This window comes from Phoca vitulina, unplaced genomic scaffold (assembly GCF_004348235.1).
Source record: "Phoca vitulina isolate PV1807 unplaced genomic scaffold, GSC_HSeal_1.0 scaffold4, whole genome shotgun sequence".
Lineage (NCBI taxonomy): Eukaryota > Metazoa > Chordata > Mammalia > Carnivora > Phocidae > Phoca > Phoca vitulina.
In genome coordinates, this window is record NW_022589707.1 from 4,435,665 (window position 1) to 4,449,759 (window position 14,095).

At 50.3% G+C, this 14,095-nt stretch overlaps 1 protein-coding gene across 1 annotated transcript; it reads left to right on the forward strand.

The window, feature by feature from the left end:
* The first annotated feature begins 1,456 nt into the window (after positions 1 to 1,456).
* Positions 1,457 to 13,507, forward strand: NOBOX (NOBOX oogenesis homeobox). Its single transcript, XM_032401257.1, has 10 exons — positions 1,457 to 1,790; positions 2,628 to 2,722; positions 6,235 to 6,364; positions 9,501 to 10,046; positions 10,461 to 10,666; positions 10,914 to 11,026; positions 11,306 to 11,391; positions 11,620 to 11,851; positions 12,183 to 12,487; positions 13,206 to 13,507. Exons 1-10 carry the CDS (start codon positions 1,457 to 1,459, stop codon positions 13,505 to 13,507), a joined length of 2,349 nt encoding a protein of 782 aa, XP_032257148.1.
* The last annotated feature ends 588 nt before the right edge of the window (positions 13,508 to 14,095 follow it).

Below are 14,095 nucleotides of genomic sequence, written 5' to 3' on the forward strand. Positions count from 1 at the left end.
AGATAGAGCCACCACAAAAAAGAACTACCTGCAAATATCTCTGATGAAATTAGACACAAAAATCCTCAACAAAATACTAGCAAACTGAATCCAATAATACATTAAAAGAAATCATTCGCCACAATCAAGTAGGATTTATTCCCAGGATGCAAGGGTTATTCAATATTCACAAATCAATCAACATGATACATCACATCAATAAGAGAAAGGGTAACAACCATATGATCATTTCAATATATGCAGAAAAAAACATTTGATAAAGTACAACATCCATTCATGATAAAAACCCTCAACAAAGTGGGTTTAGAGGGAACATACCTCAACATAATAAAGGCCTTATATGAAAAACCCACAGCTAACATACTCAATGGGGAAAACTGAGAGCCTTTCCTCTAACGTCAGGAAAAAGACAAGGATGTCCACTCTCACCACTTTTATTCAACATAGTACTAGAAGTCCTAGCCTCAGCAATCAGGCAAGAAATAAAAGGCATCCAAATTGGTAAGGAAGAAGTAAAACTTTCACTATTTGCAGATGACATGATACTATCTATAGAAAACCCTAAAGACTCCACCAAAAAATTACTAGAACTGATAAATGAATTTGATAAAGTCGCAGGGTACAAAATCAATGTACAGAAGTCTGTTGCGTTCATACACACTAATAATGAAGCAGCAGAAGGCGAAATTAAGAAAACAACCTCATTTACAATTATACTAAAAATAATAAAATATCTAGGAATAAACCTAGCCAAAGAGGTGAAAGATCTGTACTCTGAAAACTATAAAACACTGATGAAAGAAACTGAAGATGACACAAAGAAATGGAAAGACCCTCCATGCTCAAAGACTGGTAGAACAAATATTGTTAAAATGTATATATTACCCAAAGCAATCTACACATTTAATGCAATCCCTATCAAAATACCAATAGCATTTTTCACAGAACTAGAATAGTAAAATTTGTCAAAGACAAATACCATATGATTTCACTCATAAGTGAAATTTAAGAAACAAAGGAGCAAAGGGAAAAAGAGAGAGAGACAAACTAAAAAACACACTCTTAACTACAGAGAACACACTGATGGTTACACCCCCTCCCTCTGGGGGAAATAGGCAATGGGGATTAAGGAGTACACTTGTTGTGATGAGCAGTGGGTGTTGTATGGAAGTGTTGAAGCACTCTGTTGTACACCTGAAACTAATATAACACTGGATGTTAACTATACTGGAATTAAAATTAAAAACTTAGTCACATTTAAAAAGAGTTGAAATGGAAACAAAGAGAAAATATTAGGAGGCAGGTGTTAAGTAGACAGTGTGGCCAAGGAGCCCTCAGTGAGGGAGAACATTCAAGCTAAGATCTGAGGAGGAACCAGGCACAACGAGAATGAAGACCGCAGTTTCCAAGCACGGGAACAGCATATGTAAGACCCCGGGGCAGGAAAAACTTGAATATGTTCAAGGTGCTGGAAGGACAAGAGCAGTCACCCGAGATTCAGTTGGAGCCGCTGGAGTGGGCCGTGCAGGGCTATCGTAAGAAGTTTGCATTTTCCTCCAAGTCTAGTGGGAAGTCATTCCAGCATATCAATAGAAGAGTGACACATGACTTAGTGTACATTTTCAGACTATTGTGCAAGCCTGTGGAGGAATGGATGACAGCCCAACAGGAGAGGAAACAAGGAGACAAGGCTAGGGAGCTGTCGCTTAGGGACAGGCAGGGGAAGATCGGGGCCTGGACCACAGTGGTGATGACCTGGAGATGCAAAGAGCTGGAGATGCATTGTGGAGGTATTTTGACAGTTTATACATCAGCTGGGAGGGAGGCAGGGAAATCAAGGGTGATTCCAACAGGGTGGATGATACAAAAATAAAGAGGACTGGGGGTGTCCCAAGTTGTGTGGTGGGAATCAGGAGTTTAGTTTGAGAAGTCTGAGAGGCCTCAGTGTTTGTCCTGGCCCATGAGCCCAAATCCACGGAGAAGCCAGCAGTCGGGCCTTGGAGCAGAATCTCTAAGAGGTCAGATCAGAAATTAGATCCCTGGACTCAAGATGTACGTAACAACGTCTAGTTCATCTTTATTTCCAAATATGGTTTTTCCCATCTCTGTTGCTCTTTTTCCCTCCCCCTGGGCCTGCTCTGGCAGCCTGCCTAAACTCCAGGCACCCAAAGCGCATACTCCCTTGCACCAAGAGCCCATGCAGCACCCAGTTTGGGAGATAGAGACAGAAGCCTTTTGCAAACTGAGACTGGGTCTAGCAGCCTATCTGGTTCTACTGCTCCCTGGTCTTTCCAACAAACTGAATGACAGGTTTTGCAGGCCTAATTATTTCTCGGGTAATCAATCTCAGCTCCTATCATTTCACTTCTCTACCTCACTATATGGGAGCCTAGTATTTCCCCATTTGCCCTTCCATGCAAAGGAAGCCTCTCCCAGCTTCTAACCCACACTAGTGATCTTGCTTGATTGATATCAAGCACAAGGAGGCATTTAAAGACAAGGGCAGGTCATCTGCAATCCCAAAGCCTTAGAACTGTCCCCCTAATGTTAATCAACCTAAAAATTAGGAGTCCCCATAGGGAAGAGGAGCCTGCTGACCATGACATGACCTCACTTTTCACACCATTCACCAGACCTGGAGGGTACCTCAGTCGTGGGGGACAAGGAAGGCTTCAAAGCCCAGGAGGACACAAGTCCATGTCCTGGAAGGACCAGTAGAACCGTAAGGACCACCACGCTCTGGCCAGAAGACCGAGCTCTCTTCCTACACACTAAGGCCTCCTGGTAGAGCACTTTTTCGCAGGGGGCACCGACCCAGACCGGAACACCAGAAAAATCGGTCAAGTCACCGGCAGAGGTGGAAAATACCAAACGAAGAAAACACTGTGTTCAGGGACTCTTACTCTCATAAAAGCTGCCCTGCTGGCCTGTCAGGTTTATGACCTCAGAATCCCTGACTCCTCCCTGATGATCAACACTTTAGCCCAACACTTGTCAGCCTGGCTGCCTATTTCTGCGCAATGAACAACTTGGCAGCTCCTCATGGGCTTAGGACTGTAAAAACCATGGACCATATAGATCAATCACTAACTGAAAGAGATTAAAAAAAAAAAAAGTCTGTAAGAGAAAAAATTAGAAGCTTTATTTCAAATTTGTTCTTAGTTTTGAAAAATGTAAGGCTTTAAGTTTTTTCCAATAGGTGGAGAACGAATTGCAGTATCACTCAATAAATTCTGAAGCCTGAAACATTATGGAACTGTGTGACTAAGGGAAGAAAAGACTCAAAATTATATAGGAGAATTACAATCCCGGAGAACATACGTAAAACACAATAATGGTAAACATGCTCTGAGGAACTACACAGACTTAATAACTGAGGTTGTTGTTTAACAGGAAATTGTTTTTCCTTTTCTAATCCTTCAGTATTTACCAATATTTTCCTAATAAATTTGCATTCCTATTATGAATAGAGACATTGCTATTGTTTTACTTTTTTAATTTTTTAAAAATTCATTTTAAGTAGAGGCATCGGGGTGGCTCAGTGGGAGCATGGAGCCCACTTAAAAAAAAAAAAAAAATAAGACAAAATTTATTTTAAGTGGGCTCCATGCCCAGTGGAGGCTTGGACTCAAGACCCTGAGATCAAGAGCTGCATGTTCTACAGACTGAGCCAGCCAGGCGTCCCTACTGTTTTACTTTTTAAAACAAGTTAGACATAAATTCCTCTGCTTTCCTATCCACAGCCCTGTGAAAGAAATAGATATAATTTATCTAATAGATATAATTTAAATCTAAATGTTTTAAAATTGCTGTCAACAAAAGGTTATAGTTAGAGTGCTACAACACACAAAATATTATTACTTAATGTGAATTTAATGTAACTAAGTCCAGGAGAACTGAATTTGTGATCAGAACTCTGGGATCAACAATAAAAAATTTTTTTGAGTTAACTGTATATTCACACAGTTGTAAGAAATGGTACAGAGAGGTCCCATGCACGCATCACCCATATTCCCCCCAATGGTACCCTTGTACGTCACCATAACACACGATCACGCCGGGAGACAGACATTGGTGCTGGCCACAGACCTTACTCAGATGTCCCCAGTTTCACACACACTTACCTGTGCGTGTATATGTATATACCCAGTTCTAGGAAATTGTATCTCAGGTGTAGGTTCATGTGACTGTCACTGGCCAAGCTTCAGAACATTCCCATCACTGTGGCTCCTTGAATAGCCAGGGCTTCCTCTAAGCCTCCCTCTCCTGCTCCCTAACTCCTGCCAGTGGTGATTAACTTTTGGTCAATGAGCAATTATTGATCTCCCACGTGCAAATCGCTGCGCCAAGCACTGAAGGCCTGTGACAGAAATATAAATTGTGCCAAGCACTAAAGGACCGTGACAGAAATAAAAAGTTGTATAGTCTAGTGGTTAAGAGGACAGGTAGGAACCAGACTAACTAGGTTCAAATGTTGGGTGTGCCACTTACTGGCTGTGTGACCTTGGCAAAGTACCCAAGCTCTACACCACAGTTTCTTCCATAAAATGTGGCTAATAATAGTACCTCCTGGGGTTATTACAAGGATTCAGTGAGTTGGTATTTGTAAAGCAAGTAGAAAGTGCCTGGCATGAAGAGATGTATGTTAACACTCAAGAACTCACAATCCAGCAGAGAACATACAAAACTCTAATCAGGTCAGCCTGTGTTGAGTGCGGGAATATCAATGCAAACCCAGCGCAGTGGGAGGACCTGGGAGGGAGCTGCTCATTCCAGCGTGGAAAGCTGAGGTAGGCTTCACAGAAAAGAGAATATTTGGGTTGGGCTTTGAAGTATGAGTAAGACTTTGACAGAAATAAAAGGGAAGGGATAGTGTTTCATGCCCATAAAACGACATGACCTGTGGCCCTGAGGCAGGAGAAGGCAAGAGCCATTCTGAGAGAGGACAAGGTTTGAACAAGAGCCTGTGAGGAGACTGGAGGGGTGGGCAGGGGAAGTGGCTTCGGACGGAGTCTGAGGGAAGGCTGGGGCCAGGTTCTGAGGCATCCTGAATGCCATGCAGTAATTACCACTAGAACTCTGCAGTCCTGGAGTAGACTAGCATAGAGCAGAAATTGCTCCAACACTCCAGAACGCTGGGAGGAGACCATCAGAGCAGATGGGAAAGTACTTCCTAAATCACAAAACACAGCAATGTGGTTTCTGCAGCCTGATTCAAAACAATAGCAGCAGCAACCCCATGTCTTAAGCATGGTCACTATTCTTGGTAGAAGTACGAAATCTTGAGTGTTTGGGGCATAGGGATTAAAGGTTATTAGGCTAACTCACACCAGAACCTGTGTTCTCCCTGCCAGGAGATTCCCACCCTAGCCAGGTGTTCTCAATGCCCCAAACCAGCAACCTCCAACTGTCCTCTCCTGGGATTTCCAAAGGAAGCCACTGGGCACCATCAGTTCGGTCGTCATGGGCCCACGGTGTTTATCTGATCATCTGGCCCTCTGTCCTCTTCAGACTCAGGTGTCCTGGTTCTTGAACCTGAGACTGACTCCAGCTGCCCTCCCCTGCCTTGGACAGGTGCCTCTCCCCCTGGTTGTTTCGGGGTCCTCACCGCCCCGTGTGCTGTGACTCTGCTCTCTCCCTGCCCGGGGCCTGTTCAGATTTCTGTCTTTCACAACCGTATTCTTGCCTCTCTGGTCCCAGGCCTTCCAATGACCTGTTGCCACCTCTGCCTGGGTGTGGCAGGTAGGACGAGAGCAAATTACCCTGCTTCTGCTTTGACGTTTTTCCCAACCAGCCACCTTCTGGTTATTTTTCTCACCGTACGTAGTAAGAGAAGAAGGACAAAGAATGCTTATTCCACTTGCCTAACCTAATGGTCCGGTCAGTTCCACACAGACTGAGAACATGCCTGATGACATTGCTTAGTAGCATCAGACATGTTTCTTTTTTTCTGTTATTCTCCTATTCACGAGAAGAAAAAGATGTTGGAATAAAGGATTCTTGGTAAGAGGGTGGTAGTGGTGGTTTATAATTTGACTCCGAAAACTAACCCCCAAACTAAAAATAAACCCTGCCTTCTAAGCAAGGTTGAGCAAATGAACTTGTCTGAACATCACCAAGATGAAATCTAACTAAACCAAACTTAGGAATAATTATTCCCAAGCACTCCTAAAACAACACGTTCTTGCCCTCCCTATAAAGAGTGGTCTTCCTCCCCTACCCCTGCCCTTGCAGCTGCTCTATGAGGGAGGACTTTTAACAGCCTGTATCATCAATACAACCCCTTCCCGAGGAAACACCTCAAGATGTTCTTCTAAGCCTCAAGAGGCCAAATTCACTCAAAGCAATGAAATCAAATTTTCATGTAAATAGACAAACAGTATGTCATTTGGGGGGAAAAAAAAAAAAGCCACACAATGGCCAGCCAAGAATAGCAACAAAGAAAACTTAAATTTTTCTAATGTCATAGTCCAAGCCCAACAAATTCAACTATTTATGTGTTTAGAAAAATGCCAACATCTTCAATTCCCTAAAATGCGGAGCAGACGCTTTTATACAATTAGATCTTGAATCTATTAATAAATTAAGTGTGCTGGCTTCTCCTTGCAGTAGACACCCCAGTGAAGGTCAAAAGGTCATTCCCGCACACCCACAACCTCCCCCCCCACTTCCCCCACGCTCATCCCCAGGATGATTTTAATTGACTTTGTTTTTGAAAGGTCTAGGAGTGTCTCAAACTCTAACATGTATAAAAATCACCTGAGGGGCTTGTTACAATGGCTATTTCGGAGTCCCTCTCTAGACCTACCAATTTAAATTTCTGGGAATGGGGCCTGGGAGCCACATTTTGCACAAATTCCCTAAGAAATTCTGATCTAGGGGCAAGTTAGGAACACTCTTTGAGAAACAATAGGTCAAAAGAGAATAAGACTGGAGAACTCTGGGCATGGGAAGCAGGTGAGCTGAGGTGGAGAGAAAGGGGCCAGGATTTGGAAGGCTCCTGCCCTGTTAGGGAGCTTGGTCTTTCCCTCCTGGGCAGGCAGAGGCCACTGCAGGGTTTTAGGCAGGGCTGGGGCAAGGTCAGCTTTGCATTTAACTTGCCTCCTCTCTTAATCTTCAGCTCATAGCTCATGTGTCATCCTCATCTTTCCTGCTCCCTCAATCCTAGGCCAGGAGAGATTCCTGTTCCTCTGGGCTCCTAAGAGCCTGTGCATACTCCTAACTCACCACTGACCACCCTGTATTGACATAGTCCATTTACCTATAGAATTATTCTAGTCCCCTCTATACCAGTAAGCTTCTGCAGGCAAGGAATTGACTTGTGCACAGGGCCTGGCATACAGTAGGTGTCCTATAAATGTTTAATCAAGCCAATTATTGTGTTCCATTTACAACCATATCACCATCTGAGGGTTCTGGTAGAGAGCAACCTCACTGCCCCCCATGCCCTGCTCACAAGGCCCCCAATGTTTCATTTCCGGCTGAGAAACTGAGCCCTATTTCTAAACCTCTCATTTATCAGAGGATATTAGTCTTATAGGGGGCGGATTAAAACATCAGATTCCTGAAGTTCTGATCATACTGTCATGAAGTTAACTCGTTTATATTTTTATGTTTCAAGCAGAACTAAATCTGACAGCTCTCCCAAGTCCTCAAAGGAATGGAGGCCCAAGAAAACAGGTGATTACAGCAGGAAAGCACCTGCTGTCCAGACTCTTCTAAGTCTTAAAAGCAAAACACCTGGATTCTGTTCTGGACGCCCCCCCCCCCCACCCCCCATCCCCAGCTCCCAGCACCTGTTTCAGTCTGGCCCGTGCTTTCCACTCAGGGTCAGACGCGGACCTAAGGAGGCGGCAGTGAGATTTTAAATTCTGTAAAACTTTGTTTAAAGGCAAGAAACGTGCTATGAACTAGGAACGATAAACATCGCCGTGTGAGAGCTCCCTTAGGAGGCTCCCCGGCATTCTCCGAGAATCAAACTGGGACCTCAAGTACCGGGGGAGCGGCCAGGAGCCCTGGGCCCGCTGGGGCTCCTGGCGGGGTACCCGCGGCCCGAGCGCTCCTCCCCCGCGCGTCGCAGCCTGTCCCCGCGCAGCTTACCTGGCAGCGCCGGCTCCTTCAGCCTGCTCGCCGTCCCCGAGGCCAGCTCTGGGCGCTCGGGCCCTTCGAGTCGGGAGGCGTCTGGGGGGCTCCTTCAGCTTGAGGCCTGGAGAAGCCTCAGCGAGCCCAACGTGTGGGGCTCCCTTCTTCAGTGGCTCCAGAGTGGCCTTGCTCCGGCTAGCACGGAAGGGCCGGTCCCCGGGGGGGAGGGGGGAGCACGACTGTCGCCAGCCCTGGGGGGCCGGGCGGCCCTGCTCCGGGAGCCGCGGCTGAGGGGAGGGGCGGCGGGCCGCACACCTGGGCCCGAGGGGCGGGGGCGGGGCGGCCCCCAGGCCCGCGCGGCCCCGCAGCTGCCCCACGCGCCTCCCGCCCGGGAGGGCCTCGCCCTGGCGGCGGGCTGAGGGGCGCGGGCTCGGGCTCCCCAGGGCCCGGGAGGCCCCTGCACACCTGCCCGCCGGCGAGGCTTCATTAGGCCGCGCGAGGGCAGCCCCGCCGCTCTCCGAGGCGGCGTGAGTCCGGGCCATGGAACCCACCCAGGAGCCCTGCCCGGAACCGCGGGGTGAGCGTGGGGCGGGCTTGGGAGGCTGACGCCGGCGGGGGGCCCTAGTCGGCTGACTTCGGGGTCGGGGTGGGCCGCGGGGCTGGCGGTGCCGGGGGGTGTGAGGGGGGCCCGGCCCCGTGCGCCCTCCATCCCTGAGGTCCCAACTCTCTGCACGCCGGGCGGGGAACCCCAGGACCCTTCTCCTCTAGGTTCCGACACCCGTCCCTTTTCCTACCAAGGCCTACCACTCTGATATGTCGCATTCATTGAGCACCTACTACGTGCCGGGTTCGCTAGGCTACAAGCTGGCCTGAAACGCTGGAAACCCAAAGTGTCCCCGCGCTCTCCTTCCTCATACCACCAGCCAGCCTGTCGTTGTCCCTGCTCTAAGCAGGGACAAGATCCAGTCTTAGAAGCAGCAGACTCTCAATCTCTCTCTCCTCCCAGTGCACTCCCAGCTTCACCGTTTGTCCCTTAGAAATGCCTGAACAGATTTCGGTCCCTTGACTCACATTCCTGGGGGGGGAAGTCTGAGGTACAAAAACCCAGACAACTCTCAGAAAGTAAGCACCCCCCCAAATTAGGACTGCTCTCCTACCATCTGTGTATGTGAGCTCAGGCCCCCTCATGGGTGCATATATTTGCTCACATTTTTCAAAGCAGTGGATTATCTAATTCGATGGTTACAATAGCCAAGCAAGAACGGTAAACCTAGAATTATTACCCTCTTTGTCGAGTGGACAAATGAAAGCTTGAAGCCAAACGGGAAACTGGCGGCAGAATAGGAAGCAGCACGTCCTCTAAGGCCAGGCTCTTCCTTCTCCCTGGTGCTAAGGTCAGTGGGTGCTGTTCCCCACAGGCCAGGAAGGTGGAGGCAAGCCCCTGGCTGCTGGGCCAGAGGAGGAACTGCTGCAGAGTCCAGCCCCCCACACTCGGGATGCCCCAAGTGAGGAACTGCCCCCCTCCTGCCCGGTCGCTGGGGAGAAGCCGCCATCAGAGGCCCCTGGAGAACCAGCTGGGGCAGATACTGGGAGGGTGAGCCAGCCATCTGGCTCTGGGACTCTCCACAAAGACACAGTTATGGCCCCACCTAGACCCCAGCCTCCCGGGGAAGGCTGTTCCTTCCCAGTGAGAGAGGCAAAGCCAGGGAAGAGGTCCTACTCTCCAGCCTCCAGTAAGCAGAAAGCGCCCAGTGTCGGGGGTCTGGCCTCCGCATCATCTCCTGGTGTCATTAACTTGGCCCCTGCCACACACAACCTAGTGCCTTGCGGGTCAGGCCGGGGGCCCTGCCATCTGGCCAACCTCCTCAGCACACTGGCTCAGAACAGCCAAAACACAGATCAGAAGAGGACCCCGGAAGTGACCTGCCAAGTTCGGAAAAAGACTCGGACCCTATACCGCTCAGGTAAGTCCCTGAAGGTGAGAGACAATCTAAGAGAGCTGGTGTCATCTCTGGGAAATGTGAGCTCAACAGAGAACACAGTAGCTCCAGGAGATTGCAGTGTGGGTAATTTGTACATCCCCTTGTCCTGAATCGTCTCTTGACCTGTGGCAGGGCCACACCCTGTGACCCTCAATGGGTTGCCTCATCAGAAAGTGATATTGAGACCAGGTTAGAAAGAGCAGGAAAGTAAACACCACACAGTTCCCTGCCACAAAGCCCAGGAGAGCGAGGGAAGGCTCCAGCCCAATGGGAAACTTAGTTGCAAGGCTCTGGGCAGACCCTTGGGTTGGGGACAATGGTCTCGTCTGGAAGGCATCTGTCTTTCTCCTCTGCTGCCACATCACTGTTTGTCCTCATGCAAGTGTCTTCTTCCAGACCAGCTGGAGGAGCTAGAAAGGATCTTTCAAGAAGACCACTACCCAGACAGCGATAAGCGCCGGGAGATTGCCCAGACGGTGGGAGTCACCCCCCAACGAATCATGGTAAAGGGGGTTGGCCAATGGGTCTCAGGGTGGAGGAGAAACCACCAACTGGAACTCTTGAGCACAGCAAGTGCTCAGCATCTCCCTTTAGGGGCCGAGGTTAGGTCTTAGATCTGGCTGTGTTCCTGCCTATTTCCATGTTGCTACCGCCTCAGATTAGACAAGGAAAATACCTCAGAGCTATCTAGATGAATCTTTTCATAAAACTACTCTTGCAGAGAAAGGCGTCAGAAGCCAAGTGGTAAAGTGACCTCCTAAAGTCATCCGGCTCATTGTGCAACAATCAGAGCCTGAGTCATAGTCTCTGCCGAGCTTCTGGAACTCTTCAAGGGTCTCTCCCCTACAGGTGTGGTTCCAGAATCGCCGGGCAAAGTGGCGAAAAGTGGAGAAGCTGAATGGGAAGGAGAACAAGGGCAGTCCTGCAGGCCCTGCCCCTACCCCTGCCAGCAGTCAGTGCAGGTAGAACTTCTCCTCTTCCTGGATCTCATCCCCATAAGTAGGAAGTGGGCTCTAAGCTGGGCTCCTGGGGTCTAGAAGGAGAGAGTGTTGGAAAGGTGGCCATGAGGGCTGGAGTTCTTGGGTGATATTTAGAGAGACTTTGGATGGAGGGGGTCGGGAAGTTGCCAGGGTCTTGCAGGAAGGCAGTGTTTGGGACCCTGGTGTCCCTTTCCCTGCACTGAAGCCTTGGTCTAAATCTAGGGACACTAGGGCTACAGTCTTCACTCTGCCTGCCTCCAGCTCAGCAGCTGAGCTGCCACCTTCTATGTCCCTGGCCCCAGAGCCTGGAACCTTCCCTCAGGAGCCCCCTCTAGATACTCTTACAGGTAAGCTGAGCACCTTCTGAGGGTTGGGGGGGGGGCGCAGAAATGGCAGCTGGAAAGACAGAGTCCTTTCTAGATAGACAGAAAGGTGGGCCACTGATCTCGAGGGTTTTGGTCCAGTGGGGCCTATTCAGGGGGAACTGGGCATGGCACACTTCTAACCATCCATAATCCCAAATCTGCCTCCCCATTTTCTTACCGTTGTAACCCCTCTTTGACTTTGGTTCCTAGAGCCCCCCATGCTGCTGACCTCTGACCAGACTCTGGCCCCAACCCAACAAAGTGAGAATACTCAAAGGGTGGCAGTGACCCCACCACTCTTCAGCCCCCCACCTGTTCGAAGAGTCAACCTTCCTTTTCCCCTGGGCCCTGTCCCTACCCCCCAAACGATGCCTCTGCTGCTGGATACTCCTGGCAGTGACAACAGTCACAAAGATGGCCCCTGTGGGTCCTGGGGGACAAGGTATGGAGCCTGATGGGGTGGTCACCTGAGTTATCTTGGGAGGGTATAGAAGGGGAAAAGATAGATCTAGTGGGGGGGGGGGTTAGCTGAGAGAAGCAAGGAGTCCTAATTGTGATGAGGATTAAAAGCTTACATGGATTTGAGGTGGGAAAGGTCTAGATTATCACAGGAAAAAAGTAGGAAAGAAGGTGAGAAGCCAGGAACAGAAAGAGAAAGAAGAGGAAGAGGCAAGTCTGGGGTCATGGAGATATGGGGAAGGACTCACCTACTGGGTGGTCACAGTGAGGAAGCTACCCCTGAGCCTCACAAAATACTCCTTTGTCCCCCACAGTGTCACCCCACCATCCACCTGTTCATACTTGGAAGAACTGGAACCCCAGGATTACCAGCAGAGCCCCCAGCCAGGGCCATTCCCGTTCTCCCAGGCTTCACAGAGCCAGCTTTACCAACCACCTCAGCCTCAGTTGTCCTACCTGCATCCCTTCCCCTTCCCCACACCCCACTCCCTGATGCCTCCGCTGCTGGATGACTCCCTCTTCACATCGCCTTACGGCCCCAGCACGGGTCCCTCTCAGGGCTACTTCCCCGGCCCCCCATCAGGGCAGATGGTGCTGCAGCCTCCTGCTGGGAACGTGGGTGAGTTGGGGCTGGAAGAGAAGGTGCCCATTGTGACTGAGGAAGGTGAGAAGGGGCAGGGAGCCTCCCTGGCTGAAGGGCAGGCGGTGAGCGCATCACCTCTCCGTGGCCCTGGTTGGCTTTACGAAGCTCTTTGGGTCTCTTTGGGGAGCTGCAGAGCAGAGTGAGAGCTTTGGAGTTACGAAAACTGAAGTTTTAAGTCCAGCTCAGCCATTCCCAGTTTTGCTGAGTCTCAGTTTCCCTGGACTCTAAAATGGGAATAGTAGTCCTCTAGCAGGGAGGGACTTGCTGAGGGTTAGAAAAAATAGGAGGGAAAAACAGTATGAGGGAAATACACAGAGTAAATGGCAGCTGACCTGAGCATTCTGACAGGCCACCCGGACCTCTGAAATCTGGGCGCAACCCTCATAGTAAGACTAAATTCCATTAGAAGGCGAGGAAGGACGTGTGCCGTCCGTTCCCAGTCTCCCTGCTGCCCACGCGAGGGGGCGCTGGCCTGACCCACAGGCCCGTCTGTGTCGATGCTACCGAACCACAGAACCTGGAGTCAGGGGCACGCCCGGCCCTGTGGCGGAGCTCCTGGTGCTAGTACTTCACCCGCACTGGGTTCCTAAGCTGTGTTTCCATGGGAGGCGGCGGGGAGTCTGTCACAGTATGTTCAGCTCTGGCGGGTACCCTTAATCCTGTCTCATCTTTCCTGCACTCTTTGACTCCACAGGTGCGGCCCCCTGGAATGACCTCTGCTTGCCAGACCTGCCTTTCTCTGGTCCCTTCTGTCCACAAGCCCTGGGGCAGCCCCCCGGAGGTGATAGCTTCTTCCCGGATCTGTTCCCAGCCCCCTACGCTCCGGCTGTGAGCAGGCAGCCTTCACCAGGTGCCGCCCAGCTGCCCGAAGCGGCCAGACCAGGAACGGGGCCCTTCCTCGGCAAGGTCCAAGAGGAGCAGCCTGCCACCTCTGCGGAGGAGCCCTCAGTGCCCCAGGAGGTCCGAGAGGAAGACAAGAACAGCTGTGGCCCCTAGTCGTGGCGCCAAGGAGTGGAGGGGTGGGTGGGAGAGGAGACAGCAGTGTTAGGAAGGACTGTGGACTCTGTTGACTGGGGTGGGAGTCAGACGATCCCCCCTCTGCGGGCTCACCTTGCCGGACCTGATTTGAGAAGGATGAGGGCCAGCCCCACCCTTTCCTCCACACCCCTGCAGGGCAGCCCTGAGAGAGAGAATGGTCCCTAGGACTTCTGAGTTCTTTGTAAGTTTGTTTCCTTTCCTTGCCAGACAAATGGGCCAGTGTCTTGTAAGCAGTAAACTAGTTTGCTCTTGGGTTTCTCTTAGTATGGGTCTCTGCACTCACAAATTAAAAGCTACATTTCTTTCACTGCCTTCCACTCAGCTGACCAGTTGTTGGATGCAGTCCTAGCTATCCCAGGCGAGTTCTCCTTTGGGCATGATCTCGTGGAGCCTGGCATCCTCCATGGGCCCATCTCTCCTGCTGGGGGAGAAATCAGGCATGTTGGGCCTTGTCTTCAGTCCTGGCATTAAATCCTGTTCTATTCCCAAACTCAGGACTGAACCTGAGCAAATCTGAGCCTAGACCTCTCTCTGGAATCCCCTGTA

Coding starts and splice junctions, on each gene's coding strand:
- NOBOX (XM_032401257.1), top strand. CDS start 1,457: ATGTTCAAGGTGCTGGAAGGACAAGAGCAGTCACCCGAGATTCAGTTG. Junction 6,365..9,500: donor CAATGAAATCAAATTTTCAT/GTAAATAGACAA, acceptor TGTTCCCCACAG/GCCAGGAAGGTGGAGGCAAG. Junction 11,852..12,182: donor TGTGGGTCCTGGGGGACAAG/GTATGGAGCCTG, acceptor TGTCCCCCACAG/TGTCACCCCACCATCCACCT.